This window comes from Ovis aries, chromosome 3 (genome assembly GCF_016772045.2).
Source record: "Ovis aries strain OAR_USU_Benz2616 breed Rambouillet chromosome 3, ARS-UI_Ramb_v3.0, whole genome shotgun sequence".
NCBI lineage: Eukaryota > Metazoa > Chordata > Mammalia > Artiodactyla > Bovidae > Ovis > Ovis aries.
This window is the reverse complement of record NC_056056.1, coordinates 117,419,705-117,443,637: the sequence shown is the minus strand read 5'-3', so window position 1 is coordinate 117,443,637 and position 23,933 is coordinate 117,419,705. Positions and strand designations below refer to the sequence as shown.

The 23,933-nt window shown below is 34.8% G+C and overlaps 1 protein-coding gene across 20 annotated transcripts in view; it reads left to right on the top strand.

Annotated features, from left to right (window-relative positions):
• Window positions 1-23,933, top strand: part of PPFIA2 (PTPRF interacting protein alpha 2) — a 509,064-nt gene that overhangs the window by 385,092 nt on the left and 100,039 nt on the right. For all 20 annotated transcript variants that reach the window (XM_060412495.1, XM_060412493.1, XM_027967176.3 and 17 more), the window contains 7 exons: window positions 6,380-6,526; window positions 7,613-7,747; window positions 13,663-13,746; window positions 14,006-14,137; window positions 15,648-15,710; window positions 18,661-18,752; window positions 23,533-23,668. In XM_060412495.1, coding sequence (XP_060268478.1) covers window positions 6,380-6,526; window positions 7,613-7,747; window positions 13,663-13,746; window positions 14,006-14,137; window positions 15,648-15,710; window positions 18,661-18,752; window positions 23,533-23,668 — 789 coding nt within the window. The remainder of the gene's footprint in view (window positions 1-6,379; window positions 6,527-7,612; window positions 7,748-13,662; window positions 13,747-14,005; window positions 14,138-15,647; window positions 15,711-18,660; window positions 18,753-23,532; window positions 23,669-23,933) is intronic.

Sequence of the window (23,933 nt, the reverse complement as noted above, 5' to 3'; positions counted from 1 at the left end):
CTCTGCGAGGCCCTTCAGACAGCAGCCCACTACGCTCCTCCATCCACAGGATTCTCTAGGCAAGAATACTGGAGTGGGTTGCCATTTCCTTCTCCAAGAACAGAGCTAATAAGTATCAAAAACTAGGATTAAAAGCAAGTATATGCTATACTTCATAGTCACATTCTGAAGAAGCACGTGTATGCCTTTAACTGAATTTTGTAAGACATTTATATATGTCAACTAGGTTTAGACTTTTTTCTTGAGCTGCAAAATTGACATAACATCCCAGAGTTCTGAATGAAAATGAAATTAACACTACGATATATAACAATACAATTAACAATTGTAGGCACTCTGAAGGAATACTCTGAAAACCCTACCATCGTTGGACTAAAAAATATAGAAAATAGAGTTTAAATTTTAAGGAAAAGTTTTTTAAATTGTAGCTTCTGTTTGGATGCCTATGATCTAGGGAAGTGTATACTGTTGAAAAAAATAATTTGGATAATTTTTGCCAAATTGATGGATTAATTGAGTTTCACACTTTTGAACATTAGTATAAACATAAATAACCAAGTAGGTGTTAATTGGGTCTTGAAGTTCAGCAGGATTAAGGTAGTCAAAGAAGGCAACAATGCCTAATTTCAATCCTTTTAGCCATTACTTTTGGTATTTCTCTCTTATTTAAAATTAACCTAGATGTCTAAGAAAATTATCAGCTGTGGTTTTAAAGACTGAAATGCTCTGAGACTTTCTGAGCCAAAAAAATGTTACCTTTATATTAATTGTTGTTTGACATTTTGTAAATTCTTAAAGGCTTCCGTGAGAGGTATTTAAAGTACTTTGAGACCTGGTTCATGCGCTTCAAAGGTTTGCCTATAAAAAAGAAGTATTACTAGTGGTTGTAGTAGTTATGAAAGAAAGGAGATCTAACAGAAACCTTTAAGTGCTTTTTGATTTGAAAACAAAACAAAAAATCATTTTGCCATATTCTGCAGGAAGGAAGACATGCTGTTGCGCTTCTGCTTTGGATATGGTTGTGATCGCTTACCTTTTGTGCCTTCATTCTGGGTGTGTACACTCTCTAGGAGTGAAGGTGGGGTCTGAGACTATTGCAGCTTTATAGCTTCCACAGGCAGACAAGTTTTCAGAGGAGTGCCACTGTCTTCTACAACTGCTTCTAGTCTTATATAACTGCCTGTGTAAGTGATATTTATTGAAGACAGTACTAAAGAACTGTATTTTATATTTGAGGCATGTAATTTCTAAACTAGAGTAGGTCAAAATCCTGTTAACTTAAAACAGGTATAGAGAACAGTTTTGATATGACCATAAAACTAGTTCTTACCATTTAAAAGTTCTTTACCTTTACTTTAAAAAGAACCAACTTTCTGAAAGGAAACTTTCACTGACTTCTTTTTTTTGGTGAGCTTAAAAAGCCCTATTAGTATGTCAGTTATAACTTCCTTTATACCAGTTTAGTGTGATAAAGTATAATTTTCCAATATGAAATGCTGGCTTAAATAAATTTGACTTTGGATACAAAGGGTATATTTTAACATAGGTAGTTTTAGCAAACAATTGTGTTGCCTTTTGATAAGCTTAAAAATTATTTGGACTAATAGGTGATAGGATTGAGGATTTTGCTATTACTAAAAGAATTCCCAAAAGAACAGACATTTTAATGAAAATAAAATTTTAAAAACATGTTTTTATATATCATGAAAGCATGCTTGTAAAAGAAGAGCCATATCAATGAATTTATTTCTCTAAAAATATGTTTGTTACTTAGAAATAGCAACTGATGTTGAATTATTCACATTATTACATTTGCGGTAATTTGTTAAAATAAAATGTCAACAGTTTGGTATATGTGTTTTGTGAGGTCTAGAAGAGTCTTGCCTGGAAAATCCCATGGATGGAGGAGCCTGGTAGGCTGCAGTCCATGGGGTCGCTAAGAGTCGGACAGGACTGGGCGACTTCACTTTCACTTCTCACTTTCACACATTGGAGAAGGAAATGGCAACCCACTCCAGTGTTCTTGCCTGGAGAATCCCAGGGTCGGGGGAGCCTGGTGGGCTGCTGTCTATGGGGTTGCACAGGGTCGGACACGACTGAAGGGACTTAGCAGCGGCAGCAGCAGCAGCAGCAACAGCAGAAGAGTTGTATACTTTAAAAATAAAGCAATTCCTTTCAACAACTTTAATTATAAAACTACAACTGTTAATAAAATAAAACCTTTCTGTATATAAATTGATATGATTTAAGAAATGTGTATGAGCTTCCCTCATAGCTCAGTTGGTAAAGAATCTGCCTGCAATGGAGGAGACCCCGGTTTGATTCCTGGGTTGGGAAGATCCGCCGGAGAAGAGATAGACTACCCACTCCAGTATTGGTCTTCCCTTGTGGCTCAGCTGGTACAGAATCCACCTGCAATGCAGAAGACCTGGGTTTGAACCCTGAGTTGGGACGATCCCTTGGGGAAGGGAAAGGCTATCCATTCCAGTATTCTGGTCTGGAGAATTCCATGAACTCTGTAGACCATGGGGTCACAATGAGTCGGACACGACTGACCAACTTTCACTTTCACTATGTCTTACTATCGTACAATATGAGGATTTTATCTGTTTTGTTATTTCATTTTCTTTCTCTTCCATCCATCCTTCCACTATACTCATCTCAAAATCACATTCCATGTTATTATTGTGTGAATGTGTGTGTGTGCTCAGTCATGTCTGACTCTTTATTATGTTCATCATTATGACTATGTAAATAGTGTCCACAAATGATCCAAGTAGTGGTTTTCAATAATAATATTTTCTTTTGAACAGCTTTCTGTTTCTCTAGGATTTTATTAATTACCTGATAAATTAATTTGCTTACTAATTTTTAGAGCTATGATGAATCTTCCCACCCTCTCCAACAGTTTGGTTTCATAGTTTCAATTCAGTTATGGACAGTGGTCAAGCAAATGATTTATCTTTTTTATTTTTATTTTCTTTGAATCATCTCTTTTTCCTCTGCCCTCCACCTTTAATGTATACCAAAACTTTTATAAGCCTGTTTCATTATTTCAGCTATTGTTTTGAGATTTATCAGCTTGAAAATTCAAGAGAAAAAAGTGATCAAGATATCTACAGTAGAAAAAGCATAAAGCCAGAATACATATAATGAGTAAACTTTGAGGGAAGGCAGAATACCTGTTTTAAAATGAAAGGTAGAAGTTAAGGATGTGTGGATGTAGTTAAATTTCCAGATGCTGGTGAGGGAAGTTCAGGATGTTGAAAAGCTGTCCATTTAAGGGCTTTTATTTATTTTGGAGGGCTTCCCTGGTGGTTCAGAGGTTAAAGCGTCTGCTTGCAATGCAGGAGACCTGGGTTCGATCCCTGGGTCGGGAAGATGCCCTGGAGAAGGAAATGGCAACCCACTCCAGTACTCATGCCTGGAGAATCCCGTGGACGGAGGAGCCTAGTTGGCTACAGTCCACGGGGTTGCAAAGAGTCTGTGGGTGTGGCAGGACTGATTCTGCCTGTAGGAGAGTAACAGAGACTGGTTAGGAACAAGTGATTAAAGAGACCTTGATACTAATATATGGAAACTACCGCCATCTCCTCAGTTTTAGGCTTTTTATACAAAAATGGAGAAGGAAATGGCAACCCACTCCAGCTTTCTTGCCTAGAGAATTCCATGGACAGAGGAGCCTGACAGGTTGCAGTCCATAGGGTCGCAAGTGTCAGACACAACTTACAGACTAAACCACCAACATGTAAAAGCATTTTCTGAATTATCAGAAAACCACACCAAGCCCAAGGTGTTCACTTCTGTAGCTGATTTTCCCCAATATCTCAAATATCAGGTTATCTGCCTATTAATAAATTATCATCTAGGCTCTTTGGATGATAAAATTATGTCTATGTTATTTGTCAATTATAGTGTTTAAAATTATTGCTTAATGTAATATTGAATATTATATTTATAAATAGTATTTAGAATTATTGCTCCTTTTGCACAAATAGTTGATTTTTCCCCTAGAGATCTGTGTTCATTGAAGTCTCTAAATTCTTTTTTAATTGAAATATATCATGTTCCAATGAAACAAGGGAAATGGTTAAGTTCCAAACTAAATTTGTCAATTCATTTGTGAGTGTGACTCATATACTTTTTATTTCATTTTTGCCTTCTCTTTTAACCACTGAGTTATTCTTATTTATACATGAAGATAAGGATACTGATGATATTTATTTATTTATTTTTAATTAATTTATTATTTTTTTAACTTTTCAATATTGTATTGATTTTACCATACATTGACATGAATCAGCCATGGGTGTACACGTGTTCCCCATCCTGAACCCCTCTCCCACCTCCCTCTCCATCCCATCCCTCTGGGTCATCCCAGTACACCAGCCCTGAGCACCCAGTATCATGCATCGAAATTGGACTGGTGATTCATTTCACATGTGATAATTTACATGTTTCAATGCTATTCTCCCATATCATCACACCCTCACCCTCTGCCACAGAGTCCAAAAGACTGTCTAAACATCTGTGTCTCTTTTGCTGTCTCGCCTACAGTGTTATCGTTACCATCTTTCTAAATTCCATATATATGCATTAGTATACTGTATTGCTGTTTTTCTTTCTGGCTTACTTCACTCTGTATAATAGGCTCCAGTTTCATCCACTTCATTTGAACTGATTCAAATGTATTCTTTTAACGGCTGAGTAATACTCCATTGTGTATATGTACCACAGCTTTCTTATCCATTCCTCTGCTGATGGACATCTAGGTTGCTTCCATGTCCTGGCTATTATAAACAGTGCTGCGATGAACATTGGGGTACATGTGTCTCTTTCAATTCTGGTTTCCTCAGTGTGTATGCCCAGCAGTGGGATTCCTGGGTCATATGGCTGTTCTATTTCCAGTTTTTTAAGGAATCTCCACACTGTTCTCCATAGTGGCTGTACTAGTTTACATTCCCATCAACAGTATAAGAGGGTTCCCTTTTTTCCACACCCTCTCCAGCATTTATTGCTTGCAGACTTTTGGATAGCAGCCATTATGACTGGCGTGAAATGGTACCTAATTGTGGTTTTGATTTGCATTTCTCTGATAATGAGTGATGTTGAGCATTGTTCATATGTTTATTAGCCATCTGTATGTCTTCTTTGGAGAAATGTCTGTTTAGGTCTTTGGCCCACTTTTTGATTGGGTCGTTTATTTTTCTGGAATTGAGCTGCATAAGTTGCTTGTATATTTTTGAGATTAATTCTTTGTCCATTGCTTCATTTGCTAGTATTTCTGCCATTCTGAAGGCTGTCTTTTCACCTTGCTTATATTTTCCTTTGTTGTGCAGAAGCTTAGGTCCCATTTGTCTATTTTTACTTTTATTTCCAATATTCTTGGAGATGGGTCATAGAGGATCCTGCTGTGGTTTATGTCGGAGAGTGTTTTGCCTATGTTCTCCTCTAGGAGTTTTATAGTTTCTGGTCTCACGTTTATATCTTTAATCCATTTTGAGTTTATTTCTGTGTATGGTGTTAGAAAGTGTTTTAGTTTCATTCTTTTACAAGTGGTTGACCAGTTTTCCGAGCACCACTTATTAAAGAGATTGTCTTTTCTCCATTGTATATTCTTGCCTCCTTTGTCAAAGATAAGGTGTCCATAGGTGTGTAGATTTATCTCTGGGTTTTCTATTTTGTTCCATTGATCTATATTTCTGTCTTTGTGCCAGTACCATACTGTCTTGATGACTGTGGCTTTGTAGTAGAGCCTGAAGTCAGGCAGGTTGATTCCTCCAGTTCCATTCTCCCTTCTCAAGATTGCTTTGGCTATTCAAGGTTTTTTGTATTTCCATACAAAGTGTGAAATTATTTGTTCTAGTTCTCTGAAAAATACCATTGGTAGCTTGATAGGGATTGCATTGAATCTGTAGATTGCTTTGGGTAGTACACTCATTTTCACTGTATTGATTCTTCTGATGATGATATTTATTATCTTCATTTGAAAATTCCTATGCAATTTGAAACTATAGGTGCCAATTTTATGATTTGTAACTCTATCCATATTTGTACTTATCTCTACTGTATAACAAGCTAAATTTTTTGCCACTTCTTTTCTAAGAATACCAGTTGTGCAGTAGGGAGATTTAAGATATACTTTGTTGCGTTCTCAAAGAGACAATGATTTTTGCTAACCCAAGATGTAAGAATTCTGATAGATAAGCTGAGAAAACACATATGAAATCCTGCATCCCTTTTATGAAAAGAAAAGAATGAAATTTACCTCAAGAAAGCAATAGTTTTTTAAAATATATCTTACTATTTTATTTAAATGATAATAAGACAATACACAAACTGAGAATCTGATTTGATTTTTAAGTTATTTTCATTTTAGGCTATGGCACAGAAGGAAGACATGGAAGAAAGAATCACGACCCTTGAGAAGCGTTACCTCAGTGCTCAGAGAGAATCTACCTCCATACATGACATGAATGACAAACTAGAAAATGAGCTAGCAAATAAAGAGGCCATCCTACGGCAGGTTCAGTATCTCCACCTTGGTTTCCTTCTGGTCTGTATGTGTTCTCACCATTCTCACAAAACATGGAGTACATAAACTATGGTATTCCTTAGCAATAAATTACTCTCTGCAATTTAGAATCAAGCTAACTAAATAGATGTGATTTTCAGTATATAAGCTAGAAATTTGTCTTAAAAATAATAAAAATAATGATTAATATTTATTTTATTTTGGATCTGGACATGAACCAGAAACTGTGCTAACATATATATATCCTATATATATATATATATATATATATATATATATATATATATAACCTCACTTAAATCCAACCACCACCTGTAAGTACAATTATTATAGTGTAAAGGATAATAATTATTATACAATTATTTCACTGAGAGTAAAGTGAGTATATTTATTATACTGAGGAAACTCAGGTTCAGAGAACATGACTGCTTTCCTAGAGTCACACGTACAGTAATTGCAGAGTCAATAATGGAAGCCTAGGTCTATCGGCTATGGAGAAGGAATGGGCAAACTATAGCCTACATGCCAAAACTATGGCTCTGTTTTACAAGTATAGTTTTATCGAAACATAACCGTACCCATTCATTTAATCATCATCTCTGACTGCTTTTGTGCTACAATAGTAGAATTGAATAGGTGGATCAGAGCCTTTGTGATACACAGAGCCTAAAGTATTTACTGTCTGGACCTTAGCAGAAAAAGTTAGCCAGCTTCATCTCTAGAGCCTGAACTCTCAATCATTATGATCCATTCCCTCTCCTACTCTAGCTAATGTTAAGATTTTCAGTCAATTGCTATTATGGTGCATTTGAGGTTAAAGTACTAAGTTGTATCTCATTTGTCCAAGTTAATTCTCACTATTAACTTCATTTCTTTTTGCTGTTGTTGGTAAAAGGTTTTCATTTTTTATGTGCTAAATTTATTAAGGAATATTGATAAGCGATATATGAAAACATGTGGTAGTAGTAGCTGATTTTAACTCTAGGATAAAGGCTGAAGCTCACAGCCCCTAGTGACTGGTGTTTGCTCTCCTAACTGTGACAGTTTAAGTGTCTCTTTTTTTCATCCCTGGTTCAGATGGAAGAGAAGAATAGACAGTTACAAGAGCGTCTTGAGCTGGCTGAGCAAAAGTTGCAGCAAACTATGAGAAAAGCTGAGACCTTACCTGAAGTAGAGGCTGAATTGGCTCAGAGAATTGCAGCCTTGACAAAGGTACTACGATAAAACAACTGGTCAACCTAGATATATTAATACTTATAGAAATGACTAGTAATTAAGATGGAATCTATAAAGATTTTCTTTAGGCTTTATGCAGTTTATGTTATATTGGTCTGTTGTTTAGATGACTTTTTGTATCACATATATCTTATTTATGTTGAAATGAATGATTGATAAATGAATGTGATTATTTCTTTGCCTATTTAAACATTAGCAAAAATAAAGTTTCAAGTTCTTATAGCTAATTTTCCATGGTAATATTTGTACATAAGAATAATCACCAGATATAAAAACATTATGATATTTTTAACATGGATATACATGAGATATAATAATTTAATAAGCTTAATATAAATTGTACAGTTTTTAAAATACAGAAAGTATCATAAGCAGTTGATTTCTTTCTGATTACAGTATGAAAAAATTTGTTAGAGGTTGAAAATTAGATTTGTAGAGCTGTAAAATCTAAAGGTATTAAATACAGAAAATGATTTTAATAGTTGAAATTTCTTCTGAACCAATAAAATCAATAATATTCTGAAGAATGTTCAGAATTAACTGCTCCATTATGGACATTAAATTCTGCAAGTATTTGCTTATTTTAGAACTTAGCAACCATTATAATGTAAAGTAAAAGTGAAAGTTGCTCTGTCATGTCTGACTCTTTGCAACCCCATGGAATAGTCCATGGAATTCTCCAGGCCAGAATACTGAAGTGGGTAGCCTTTCCCTTTTCCAAGGGATCTTCCCAACCCAGGGATTGAACCCAGGTCTCCTGCATTGCAGGTGGATTCTTTACCAGCTGAGCCAGCAGGGAAGCCCAAATGACTATTCTTAACTTTCACAGTTAAATGGAAATGGCAATTGCTTCAAAGTGTATATGCATGTCACTAGAATAAAAGTCCAGATTTTGTCACCAAAAGCATGTTTGAATTTTAATATCAATTCAAAAATGTACACGTTTTAGATGTTTAAACATTGTTGGTGAAAAGTGAAAGTGTTAGTCACTCAGTCATGTCTTGACTCTTTGCGACCGCATGGACTGTAGCCTGCCAAGCTCCTAGGTCATGGAAGCTTTTTTTCATGCCATTGTAGTAAATGGCTCAGATAGATATATGAACTGCAAATGATAAACTCTGGTATTAGTGATTATCTGAAACAACTGATGCAGCAAAGTAAAAGTAGGCACACATTGTTGCTTTCAGAAAAAGCAAATGATTAGAAAGAAACAGTAAACTGATGCCTGTTCATTAAAATAGGGTAGTTAATCAGATAGTGAAAGGACAAACAGTTGACAAAGTAGAAAGTATTGGAATGGTTGGGTGTCTGTAGAGTTACTTGGAGAAGGCAATGGCACCCCACTCCAGTACTCTTGCCTGGAAAATCCCATGGGCGGAGGAGCCTGGTGGGCTGCAGTCCATGGGGTCGCTAAGAGTTGGACAGGACTGAGCGACTTCACTTTCACTTTTCACTTTCATGCATTGTAGAAGGAAAGGGCAACCCACTCCAGTGTTCTTGCCTGGAGAATCTCAGGGATGGGGGAGCCTGATGGGCTGCCCTCTATGGGGTTGCATAGAGTCGGACACGACTGAAGCGACTTAGCAGCAGCAGCAGCAGCAGTTACTGGACTAACTAGCTGAACAGAACTTTTGTCTGGTTAGGGTGATACAATGTGGATCTATAGTCACAGATCAAAGTACCATAAACCATTATGGCAGTTTCAGAAATGTATGCTTTCTAAAATAAATATAAACTTATTTAATTTAAGAAATATTTTTGAAATTATATGAAAAGTACAAAAAGATTGGTCATATTCTATTTTTTGGAAGCATATTTTAAATTACTGCAACATGGATTAAGATACGTGTATTAGGTTTTTCATCTGAGGAATAGAAAGGATTTTTATAGTTATCTTATTGAATTGAAATATTTTAGAAGGAGTTAGGCAAATGGTTAAATAGTAAAAGTAACTTTTGTGATATTTTAGTATAAAATAGTCATCAATATTGTGTGAGTAAAATACAAGAAAGTCTAGAATCTCTCTCCCCAAAACACAACTTAAAATTCAGCAAATTTGCCCCAAATTAACCTCTAATTGATTGAGAATAAATCATAATTTAAAACATAATACTTGTTAAATGAGACTTTAATTAAATATCCCTAAGAATCCTTAATTTAGAATTTAAAAATAAAGTACGTATCTCATCTGTCTTGCCCTCCATTTAATTGTATTAAAATCATATTTGATACCTATATTCATTTATGCACCCAAAGTATTTCCTCAGTTTACTCCTACCTAATAAAACTTTACTAAAATTCTACTTCATCTAGACCTTTTGATTTCCTCCCTTTTGAGCAGTTTTCTCTCTCTTAAAATGTGTGAAGCTGCTAGAATTCACTCTGCGTGTGCTTTTTGCTATTTTCTCTACTGACTGGCTGTATATCAACACATTATTTCAGATATATAGTTTTCAGATGGCCATATTTAATTCATTATTCACGCTTCTCTGGTCCTGAGATTTTATTTTCAATGTACTCCCTCTGCTTGTAACCCTTTTATAACATTTGAAGATCAGTCTTCCAGTCTTTCAGTTGCTCTCCCAAGTTTGATGGCTAAAATAATTTTTAAGCATTTTCTTATCTTTTGTTCTCAAGACCTAAAGGGACTGTCTCTAAAACCAGCTTTAGTTTTTCATTGTTTCCATACGCATTTGTTTTCAATACCTTACTATTATTGAACTCCATAGTCTTTTTCTACTTCATAATATTTTTGACTTCTCACTAATTTATGATGTATGCTTAATTTAAATCTAGACTCCCTATCCCATGTTTTGAATGATTTTATTAACAATCTTTCATATATTTTATTTGGTCTATATGTATTTTTTCTTTTATTATCTGCTATGTATTTTTTCTTCTCTTTGGCCCTCCTCTTTTTAATTTTAATTCCTTCTCCATTTCCAAATATATTCACATTCTTCTCAAAAGTGTTTCTTCCTGTAATTTTTTCTAAAACTTTAGCTCATTTGAAAATTGTCTTGTCACATTAAAGAGTGAAACCAAGATAAGCCCTATATCCCATCAAGGAGTCATAAAATTGTACTGTTTTTGCATGACTCTAGTATTTGTATCATTTCCTTAAATTGCAGCCTTCCTCAGGTTAAAATGAACATAAATCAGTAGTGCTTGCACATTTATCCAGGGCGTGTTTAGAGATGATGTCTGAATTTACCGTTTGGTTGATAAGACAATCTTTTCTTCTGCTGGTAGTGTGTATGTATGTATGTGTGTGCATATGTGTAAAAATAGGTAGCGAAAGCTCATTTAAGGCTTTCAGAAAGTCAAAAGTTTTCAATGCTGGTGGCTAGGCATAAAATGAAAAATTTGGCTTCAGTGAGTGAATACACAACTAATAAACATTTTAGGCTCCCAATCTTTTGATTTATGATGTTTACTTCTTTAATTAAAATGCATATTCCCTCAGCAAGGACATAATTCATCTTGAATTTCATAAGGTATTTCATCCATTTTTAGTACCAATAAAAAGTCTCAACAAAACATAGTGACTTAAACATGACAAAATTCTTGTTTAATCTCCGAAGTGAAGTTTCACAATGTTTGGTGTGTTTTTAGTAGTTAAGATGTAAACAGCTAGCAGATTTAAGGACCTTTGAAAGATATGCTAACTCTACTTGTATATTGGATTGAACAGTTTTGCAAATAGAAATGTTCATACTTTGACTACCTTGAATCAATCACGACTAATTGTCATAACATTACTTGTTAAAATTTAATTTTGAGAGATTACAGATCTGTTTAAGAATTTAAAGTATATCATTTCAGTAATATTTTGACCTATACACAGTATTAATAATTGAATTATAAAATTTAAATAATATTATAAAATTGTTTTGTAGCATTTGAAGACTATGGTAGCATTCTGTACTGCTTCTGGTTGGAGATTTGGGGAGAGAAATTGTTTATTTCTTCTTTCTTCATTACTTTGCCAATTTATGAAATAAGAATATCAGAAGGAAAATCTTACAAAATGTAAATGTTGAGTTATAATCACATAAACCCATCAGTTAAATGTTAAATGTTCATTTTATAGATTAAGTTGGAATTTGTTGCATAAAATAGTACATATGCAGATGAACCAAGACATGAATAGGTTACTATTTTTTTTCAGGTACTGCATGACATATTTATATATAGTCTCATATTTGCATAAAGTAAGTTTCTCTGATTTAGAATAAACTTATAAAATGTAATAGAATATGCTGTGGAGTTAAATGTTGTTTATACTGACATAAGGTACTTTGGCTGTTGTGATTATTTAACTTGTCATTATGATTAAAATGTTGATGTAAGTTTACATGTGATCTGCGCATAACATACTAATACAATTCAGCTATCAGCAATGTCATGTGTTGAACACTCTGCATCTGTGGTTACCTGACATTCACCTCCAAGACACGTAACTAACCTTGTGACTGGGCAAACATTCGCTCACAAAGGCACGGTACCGCCTTTTCACTTTAGGGCACTCTTTAGTTTCCATAGCAACATATCAATGCAGAATCAGTCTTGGAGTGGCCCCTTGTATCATTCAGGAAAGTTCACTCTAAGTATTCTTGTCCTCACCACACTACTGTCACTTTGGTAATTTGAGGACTTTTAATCATTTTCGTTTAAAATGTCAAATTAAGGCTATGTCTAAGAGTAGATGCTAAAGTTTTACCCCTACAACCATAGGGTATATTCAGAGACCAGAAGTCATTTTGTAAGTTTGCCACAGTTGCTGAGGAAACGCAATCCTGCTCGAATTGGAGAATACTCCAATTATTAATTAACCCCATAATAATTAACCCCAGAGCTTAGCTTCTCTGTTTTCTACAGAGTTGGGTTTATGATTAATGCTTTTCCAAATTTATTTCACCTGAGATCATTGCCTTGGCCTACCCCTCAACATTGAGGTACACTGTTTCCATTATTTTTAAGTAATATAACAAACCAAAACACAAAACTTTGACAGTGTATCAGAAACATATTCTAGTGTTTGGTTTCCCATAATTCCAACTATTACATGACTCTCTCAGAGTTGCTTTATTTCGTTCTGTAGTGATCTTTCATCGCCAGCCATCACTAACCTTTCATACCTTAGGTTGGTAGCTTTTTCTTTGAGCATATCATTGTTTTTCACTTACAACCATCAACTGCATCATGTTCACCAAATATCAGTGTAGTTCTTTCCACATAAAATTCTGTCTATTAAAGTATTAAATTTGCTGTCACACTTTTCTTTTAAGCATTCTGTGCTATGTTCTGTTCAGTGTCAGTGTCTTTAGTTCTGATTTTTCAATTTTGTCCCTCTCCTTTTCCTTGACTTGTTAGTCTGATCCAACCTCTTCTACCTCATCTGATGATTATCAATATGTTATGGAAGCTAAACTACAAGAAATGATCTCCATACGTAGGAAGGTAGTCCTACTGGACTTTACTTTCTATTGCTAAATAGAATTCATCTAATTTTTTCTTTTCATTTCTAAAAATTTTGTTACTTTTTATTTATTGATAATCGACCATCTGTGCAGTTGAGTGCTTCAGGAGCTTAAGATTGGACAATGGCAGGTTTGTGTTCAAACCATGCACAGTCTGCATGTTACATTTGGCTGATCTCATTGCTCATAAATAACTCCAATGTTTTGCTGATGCTTGGATGTGACAGGCCTTTGTAGCTGACACATTTCAAGCAATGCTGTTCAGCTGCCTGTTGAAAGAAAGTTTATTTTTTGAAAACTACATTTGCAGTTGGTAGTAGCTTGCTTTACATTTTATTTCAGTTTATTTAGAGGAGAAGTCTTAACCACATCTTACGTGTCAGATGCATTCTTCATATTTCTTAACAGGCTGAAGAAAGACATGGAAACATTGAAGAACGGATGAGGCATCTCGAAGGTCAACTCGAAGAGAAAAATCAAGAACTTCAAAGAGTATGTATTTTAAGAACCATCCCTCTCAAGCCTCAGTTTATGGATTTATACTCTACATATAAGAAATGAATGCCTTTCTTGATTATTGGTTATATTTAAAATCATATGGATATGCCCTGTGCATTAAAAAAGAGCTTCTGCCAATTTAATCAAAATAGACATAAAGTTAAATCCAATATTTAAACTAGAAAAAATATAAAAACAAACCCAAATAATTTTTAAATGATTCTTATGTTGAATTTATTTATTTGGATATAAGGCTAGGCAAAGAGAGAAAATGAATGAGGAGCACAACAAAAGATTATCTGATACTGTGGACAGACTTCTGACAGAATCCAATGAACGCTTACAGCTACATTTAAAGGAACGGATGGCTGCTCTAGAAGAGAAGGTAAAATGACCAACAGTAGAATCGCATGATTGTTAGCTATATTCTTATGATCATGCTTGTTTTCTGCTCTGCTGCAATCATAGTATTGGTCAGAGGATCCATTTACTTTCTTTAATTTGAAAGGAGCCTGATACATCTTAAAAGTGAACAAATAGATTCTATAAAAATATGTAAGATCAATTTTTAAGTGAATAAAAAAGTTACATGTTATATAATATGTGTAGCATGATCATATAGACAAATGTATTGAAATGTGGTATGCTTTTGCGATGAAAGTGTTTCGTTTATTTCTCACCTGGTATGCAAAAAAGATTAAGACAAAAAATAGTGTTTTAGATATGAACCATTCAAATGTTTCAAGTATCTGAATCTGCTACTAATCTAAAAGCCAAAATGTGAGTGAGTCTATATCACCAATAAAACCAGTGTCAATCTCACCACAGAATTTAGAAATGCAATGCTTGCAGCCATATTATTTCCAAAAACAGGCTTTTGTACAATCTGCATTTTCATTGACAATTTATATGTCTCATTAATAATTGGCAACTACCAGATCAACAAAAATTATGTCAGCTGGTTGCCAGTTCCATGATATAAAAAAGGTAGGGATTAAAACCCAGGTGGATAAATCATTTTGGAAATTTAGATTGAATGCCAATCACTGCTTAAACTAGACATTTCCCCCTACTCCATACATAAACCAAAACAGGAAAAATGTTTCAAGAAAATGTTAAAGAAATTTGATGAGTTTACCTATCAAGTCATAAGGCATACCTTCTTCCTATTCAGTTTCAAGTGCATACCAGTTACCAAACTCTTACTTTAATTTTACTCTATAAATTTAAAAAGAATGCATTATTGTAAATCATGCTTTGTAATGCTACAAGAAAAATATAAAGATTTTTAAAATAGTAATACTTTTATGGCAAGAATTTTTTTTAAATCTGTCATGCAAGTTATTTATACATCATGTCATGTAACATTAATTTTTAAATAGCTAAATTTTATTTTTATGTAATAATTTAATCATTATTAGAAATTGTTCATTCTGTATATGAAATAAAGGTTCAGAAATTGAATCTCTAAAATATATGATCTTAAATTTTTCTTTCTTCAGGTAATAAAAATGAGTTCATCTGAATTCTTCTCTGTGACAGCTTTGGCTAATATTTTGCTTTTTATTCACTTTTTCTCATTTAAAGAGTAAACTGATTATTTCAAATTTTAAAAATACTAAGAAGAGGTCCACAAAAATAGTTTAAAATTTAATAGTTATTTGTCAATCCAACTGTTACAAAATGACACTTCCCATTTGAATTATGTATTTCTAAAGATGTTCAAGTGTCTTGTTTAAAGATTCCATTGAAAGTTAGTTTCCATGGAAACCAAAAAAGTAAATGGTGCCAAGGAAGGAATCAGAGAAAATTCTTGAGTCATATAAAATTAATCTACACGTTGTGATTTTCTCTTTAGTTTATTAATTATTTATCTGTTCTTTCCTTTTCTGTAGAATGTTTTAATTCAAGAATCAGAAACTTTCAGAAAGAATCTGGAAGAATCTTTACATGATAAGGTATTATGGAACCTTATATTTTATCCACTTTTCTATTTCACAGTGGTGAATTTTTTTGTAAAATAAATTTGATAATAATTTTAGGATGTTATCTTTTAAAATAGTTTAAATTTTATGTAATACATACAGAAAAGTATACATATAGAAAGAGAGCCTGATAAATTTTTACAAGCCAACACAGTAAAAATCAGCATCTTGGAAGCCACCCGTTGTTAGCCTATAATCACTACTTTTATCGTAAAAGATAATCACTATCTTGACTGCTAACAGAAAAACAAAAATTATTTTGACTTTTTTGAACTTTATATAAAAATGTATGCACTGATTTGTGTCTCATTTGAGATTATTTCAGCTGAAATGTATTAAATAACTATTGTTCATAACAATTGTGATAAGTTACATCTTTGCAAACACAATCTTAGTTGTAAAGTATCTGAAAAAGTCTCAGAAGAAAAAGGACAAAGCAATGAATTGTAGAGTAGCAGATGCCAAGTGCCAAATGAAGGATATAGACAGTAAGAACTTCAGGTAAGAGAGATCACCATACACTGATGCTCTAAAGAAGGTTTCAGAAAACTTTAAGGAAAGATAGGACTGTGGTGCAAATCTTTCATATACTGTACCTGTGCCCTGATTGCAGGTGCTTAGAGTGGGGAGAGGATGAGTAGTTAGGTTTGAGATCTCAAATAATAATGGGCTTTTAAACAGTTTTACTGAAATCAGTTATTCTTATTGTAGAATACATGATAGACCAGACAGATAAGGACCAGATTATGAAATGTTAAAAGGTGTAATTGATAATGTATTTTCCTCCTTCCTTAGCATGTAAAATTCTTGTTAGTGATTTTATCTTATTTTGTTCAGCATAGGTAAATGAATACCAAATCACTGTCTTAATAAGTGACTTATTAAATGCATGCTCAACAAAAGATGAAAGGGATGGAAATAGAGACGGATGAGAGGGAGGGAAAGAGGGAGTAATAGAGGGAAGGAAGAAACAGATGGAAGAAAGAAATGAAGGGAGAGAAGGAGAAAAAGAGATGGGGAAGGTAGGGACGGAAGATCTGACAACATATGACATTTGGAAGGTATTGGAAAAGATGAGAGGATAAAGAGAAGGAACAGTTGTACATCTAACCATATTGAATGCTACATATTATATTAATTTAAAAATAGCTATTTTGTCCCACAGTCAGGATGTACATACTCTTATCCCCTGAATGACAGGTGTATTAGAACAATTCAATTATGGTGCCTAGAAAATAGCATCTAATTCTTTCTGGAGTAGTTCAGAATGTCTACATGAAAGATGACATTTTGTCAAGCTCTTGAAGGCACATATGATCTTAACCAACAGAGAAGGGTAGGGAAGAGGACATACCTATGCAATAGCATGGAGAAAAAACAAAGATGGTTGATTTGCTGAATCACCAGAAGTTTGCTGTGACTAGTATGTGTTTAAAGGATTAGAGTGTTACCAGATTGTGAAGTCTGGACTCGATCCTATTATGGAATGTTATGTCATTCAAAGCTCCGTGTGCTCTGGCAAGATCTTCAGAACCCACTCCCCAACCACCTACCTGAACCTTATAACTCCAACAATCTCCCCAGGCAATCAGCAATACAAATCATTCCATGCTTTACATCCCTGTTCATGTCAGTATCTAGAGGAAGCAAATCCCAGGTCATACGTCAATTCTGAATGCCATTCCATACAGCTGAACACATTTCCTAATCTAACCACATCTCCTATAATTTCTCAAATTTCCACTCAATTATCTATAACTCAAAGTCCATTATGGAGAAGGCGATGGCACCCCACTCCAGTACCCTTTTGCTTGGAAAATCCCATGGACAGAGGAGCCTGGTGGGCTGTAATCCATGGGGTTGCTGAGAGTCGGACACGACTGAGCGACTTCACTTGTGATTTTCACTTTCCTGCATTGGAGAAGGAAATGGCAACCCACTTCAGTGTTCTTGCCTGGAGAATCCCACGGACAGAGGAGCCTGGTGGGCTGCCATCTGTGGGGTTACACAGAGTTGGACACGACTGACGTGACTTGGCAGCAGCAGCAAAGTCAATCATGAGTAAAATCCTTCTTATACTCAACTTATTTTCTTCATGATCTTGATCTCTAAAGTCCCTAGGACCATCCTTGGAAATCTTCTGTATGTTCAGTCCTTGGTGAGTTCATGGATTTTAAATACCATTTGTAAATTGAGTACTTACAAATTTAGATCACCCACCGAGTCCTCTTTCCTGAAGGAGTTCATTTATTCACGAGCCAACTCACTATCTCTATTTGGACTCATGGTCATCTCAATCTTAACAAGTAATCCCCTCAGTTCCTAAAATACCACTACCAACTAACCTAATCAACACCCAGCAGTCATGTCAGTAGATCACAACTTCTTCCCCCTAATTATTCAGGTTAAAAATCTTGGAGCTATTCTTGATCCCTTTCTTTATCCACACCCCTTAGCCAGTTCAATAGCAAATTTTCTCAGTTCTATCTTCAGAATGCATCCAATATCCTTGCCGTTCTCCTGACACCATGGTTATCCAAGTCATAATCCTCTTGCCTGTTTTTGGAAGAGCAGTAATAATTTATTTCTTCCCTGCCTTTCAGTCCCATTCATCAGTTCACCTCAGAGCCATCAAAATCATCAGGTCACTTCTCTACTCAAAAATCCCTATATGTTTAGAAAGATTTAGGATTAGTGAGTACTAGGGAATGTGGGTAAAATAGTATTAATTTCTGCTGTCACGTTTTCATCTCAAGGGGAAAGTCAGGCATTTTTTGCTGTCATATCTAACCATGCTTAGTAAAAATATAGATTATTTTTCCATTTTAGAAAGTTATTAAGCTTAGTAGCTGGTTTATCATAACTGAATGTTGGTATTATTGGTGTATGCCTATCATCTTAGTAACACCTCTTTGATTTTTAGGAAAGGTTAGCAGAAGAAATTGAAAAGCTGAGATCCGAACTTGACCAGTTGAAAATGAGAACTGGCTCTTTAATTGAACCCACAATATCAAGGTAACATTAAATTAAAAGCTTATCTATAGGTCACCAAAAATCAATGTGAATTTTCTTATGGGTTTTGCATCTCCTCAAATAAAATAACTAAGTGCCTTCTGTTGGGCAGCAGGCATTGCCCTATTTTGATTCCTTACTGATTTATAGTTTCTATGCTCCAAAATAATTCTCTAATTTAGTAATTCTTTCCTCAAACATGCAATAAAATATAAATCTTTACCTTTTGTATTTTTCATTTAATAGATATAGAAATATATGTCTTCTTCTATATTATAAACCATACATTAAGAAGTGGAGCTACAGATACAGAGATTACATGTTTTTCTAGGAAGAGGCATCGGTCATTTTCTCTACATGCAGAAATGTTTTTAGTGTTTCCTGTTACTGAAGAAGCATCCTTGGTTATGATTACTTATATTTACTCATCACTGGTAATGATCTGTTTTGTCGAGGCAAAAGAGGGAAAGAGAAATACATTAAAAATTTTTCAAGTAAATTTATTTGTACTCAGCTGCTTTGAGTCAATACCTCATCTTTAAAAAAATAAAGCAAAGAGATGTTTATTTACTATGTAGATAGATACATATCTAAGTTGATAACAAGCATTTATTTGTTAAACAACACAGTATCAGCTATTTGAAACTTTTGACCACCACAGACTTCTATTATGAAAGTGCATTTTTTTTTTTTGTCTTAAGCTTATCCTAAGAATGTTAGCTCCACAAGCGTTGGAGTTTTTTGCCTGTTTTGAGTACTATAATTTCAGCACCCCAAAAAAATATATGTATATATTAGACTCTCAGTAGATATTGTTGAAGAAATGCGTATCTAGTAAAGCATTTTTCAAGCATTCAAGTGAAAAATCCAAATTTAAAAAAATCATAAAAGTACTTATATTCTCTTCAATGTGAGTATTAATAAAAACAAAATTCAGAATTTTGAATTCAATTTAATATAAGAAACACAGTTCTACAGGTGTAAATACACCCAAGGAACTTTTAGATATGTAGATCTTTGATTTTGAAAATAATGCTTATTTCTCTAATGTTTTCTTATGATTTGTGTATCTGAACTTGTTATTGATTCAGTGATATACATGGTGATGATGATGATGGTAAAGATGAAAGAAAATGCCAACAGAGTAAATACACAGAACTAGCTTTATTCAATCAACAGATGTATATTTTATTAGGACCAAATGGACATTTCATTGTCTTTTTTACCTTCAGTCTCAGAAATACAGAGTTGTAAAAGTGCTATCTAAAAGTTTATCACTGTAGTGAGTCATCATGGCAGCCTCACAATGTGACATTTATTGACAATGAAGAATCATCAGGGAAGCCTGGGAACTACGTGCTGCTGCTGCTGCTGCTAAGTCGCATCAGTCATCTCCGACTCTGTGCGACCCCATAGACGGCAGCCCACCAGGCTCCCCCGTCCCTGGGATTCTCCAGGCAAGAACACTGGAGTGGGTTGCCATTTCCTTCTCCAATGCATAAAAGTGAAAAGTCAAAGTGAAGTCTCTCAGTCGTGTCCAACTCTTAGCGACCCCATGGACTGCAGCCTACCAGGCTCCTCCATCCCTTGCCTGGGATTTTCCAGGCGAGAGTACTGGAGTGGGGTGCCATTGCCTTCTCCTGGGAACTGCATGGGGAACAACTATTCTTTGGTGCAACAGGTTGTAGTGGAAACACTAGACTAAAAATAACTACGTTGACATTCCTAGGTCTTAGGCATATAATAACAAAATAACTGTTTGATTTTGGAAAACTCTTTTTTCCTTAATAAATTTAAATTAGTTTCATATAAAATAACATTTTATGACAAGTTTACTTTGCAGATGAGACAAGTGAGAAAACGGTGTTTTGTAAACAGTAAATCAACTCACAAATATAAAGTATTATAGGAATTATTAAGACAGCTATTTTATAATAAGTTAAGAGACAACTGAAACTTTATTAAACCAATTATTTCTTGAACAATCATATTCTGAGTACACACAATTGAAAAAGAAATAAAGAAACCAAGGTACATGAGAACTTCATCTGCTAGTTTTTGACTTTACAGGTGGGGAGGTAGGAAGAGACGAGCTAGAGTGAGTGAGACAGTGACTAATATCCTCTACTAATATATTGTTTTGAAAATAATGTTCATTTTTCTAATGTTTTATGATGATTTATATATCTGAACTGAAGTTACTAATTCAGTGATATATATGCTGACGATGATGATGAGAAAGAAAAATGAGTTCCAAAGTGACTGGAAAAGGCCTCATTTGGCTCATCTCTGGAGAAAGGGTAGGATCTGGATAATTGCAGAGGACAATGAAGGACATTCCAGGAAGCAGAAGAGTGAGCAACAGGTTTTCTCCAAGAAAATTCATACCTACTTGTCTGTGCAAGTTCCTTTAAGAGATTGTATTCAAGAGTCCCAGGAGATCCTGGAGGGGAAATCACATGGTTCCTTGTTTAAGGGAACCAGGGACTGTGTTGTAACTTACATCTGCAAATGCCTTTCAAAATATTGTACACCAAAAATCATTTTTAAATTGAAATATATGGGAATACCGCCTCTGACAGATCAGAGTTGAATAAAAGGAGAGAGGTGAGGAGCAACTGCTTCTAATAAGGTGTAAGCAATGCTTTCCTACAATTAGTGTTGCTTCACGTCTTTTGTTCCTTCAAGATAACTTAAGTGCTTTCTCCGTGTGAGATGTTGTGACATTGGAGACATAGTGGTGATGGCAGTAAAGAATACATGTTCCAGATGGAAAATGCACAAATACAAATTTGAGGATTACAGGGCTTCCCTGTTGGCTCAGACAATAGTCTGCCTGCAATGCAGGAGACCTGGTCAGGAAGATCCCCTGGAGAAGGGAATGGCTACCCACTCCAGTATTCTTACCTGGAAAATTTCACGAATAGAGGAACCTGGCAGGCTACAGTCCATGGACTCTCCGTGAGCTGGACACAACTGAGCGACTAGCACATTCACATTCACACAGGGAATTCACATTCATACAGGGAATTCACATTCATACTGGGAATCCCAGGAGCTAGAGTAGTATATGACGTTGAGACTTTTAAGCCTCAGCTTAAATGGAAACTTAAGAAATAGTAATCACATAAGTGTGTGAAGAGACAGAAAGAACAGCATGTTCAAACACTTGAAGCAAAAGAAGGTAAGAGTTTGAGAGTAAATGGAAATGAAACTGGGAAGTAGAAGCCCAGGTAGAGGGCCTTGTAAGAACAATGAAGAGTTTTGAGGAGGGCATCAATGGGACCAGATCTGTGTTTGTTTAATGTTTTTATTGATGACCTGGAATTGAGAGATAAAACAATAAGAAAACAATACTCCTAGCATGATGAGTTATAATTTTAGAAACTCTAGTGCCCAAAGAGACATTACCCTAAGCAGTCACAGACTAATAAAGGTCCTTAGATAGGGAATATGCTGACCTGGACAGTTTGGACTATATTATTAGTATAATCAATTGCATTCATTTCTTGTCTTACCAGATATTCATGAAGTTCTTACTATATTCTAGAAATATCTCCTTGAACACACAATGGTGACTAAAATCTGATCTTTGTCTTGATAAAACTTATATCCTCTGCTATAAATAAAGACTGACAGTTGTGCCATTTAATGGCTATGGCCTGATTGGCTAGTTTTTAATATATGACTGATTCACAATAAAGCCATTTTGCCTGATTAAGCCTCAAGTTTGCTGCTATAAAAACAATAGCTGTCATCTATTTGGAGGAGGATTCCTTACTTCATCTGTTTTGACATCCAACTGGGCTAAACAAGAACCTGCATCAATTAAGTCAGTGTCTTCTACTTCTTCAAAAACCCAGGACTCACCAAACCTTTTATAGTCTTGCCAAGTATTTGGAGGTGTTTGTTTTTGTCCGCAAAGAAAACTGAGGGTAAGAGCAGAGCAGATCAACAGAAGCTCCAAGTTCAAGAGAAGACAGCTTTAAGAATATTTCCTACTGACGATGGATCATTTTCTATGACAGCATGTTGCATTTGTTATTATCATCATTACTGTAGCTGTAAACAATTTTATATAAATCCATATATAAATAATATACTTGGAGAAACATTTAGTGCACTTCAGTTACAATGTACTTTATTTTCGTGTTTATTGAAACTAGTCTGATGATATTCTGCAATTAGAATTTTCAAAGTGTTTTATCTCTAAGCAGATTTCAGAATTGAATGTGCTTATTAAAAGATTCTTCCTTAACATTTTTGGAACAATATCTTATCCTAACCTGAAAAACTGTTCTGGTGGACTATCCTATTTTATTTTCAAAAAAAAAAATTATTAACCTTAGGTCAATCTGATTTTAAGTATTTTGTTAATTTCCTATATTGAAAAATAAAACAGTGGAAAATATATAATGCTGTGACTCAAAAAGTTTACTCATTTTTCTCTTAGGTTAATGGAGAATATTTAAAACAAACAGTGATAAATAAAATGGATTGGATTATCCTCTAAATAGCTCAAAATAAAACCGAGTTGTCAGAATGTAAGCCAATGGATTTTGGTTGTCAATCTTAACATGTTTCAATCAACTAGGGAGTTTGAAAATGATACTGAATGAACAGAAAGGCTTTTTAATATTCTAAAATGAACCTGAGACTGGAATTTATGACGTGAGCCTCTGAAGAGGATTTATAACATATTTCCTTCCCCCTTGAGGGTTTGAGTTTTGTTGCCAGTTAAGTGGTGGATGGTGATTTGCTGATAAGTTTTCCTTGTTTCCAGAACTCACCTAGACACCTCAGCCGAGCTGCGGTATTCTGTTGGATCCCTAGTGGACAGCCAGTCTGATTACAGAGCCACTAAAGTCATAAGAAGACCAAGGAGAGGCCGCATGGGTGCGAGGAGAGACGAGACCAAGGTTAAACTTTTGATTTCAAGTCTTTGATGGTTTAAGTAAATGCACTCTTCCATTTTGGATAGTATTTTTATACTGAAAGCATTCATTTTTATTAGTTTCAGGTGTGATATAGGACAGATTTTTTTTTTTTTTCACTATACTTTAGTCATGTCTGACTCTTTATGACCCTATGGAGCCCACCAGACTCTTCTGTTCGTGGGACTCTCCAGGCAAGAATCCCCTTCTCCAGGGGGATCTTCTCGACCCAGGGATCGAACTCGCGTCT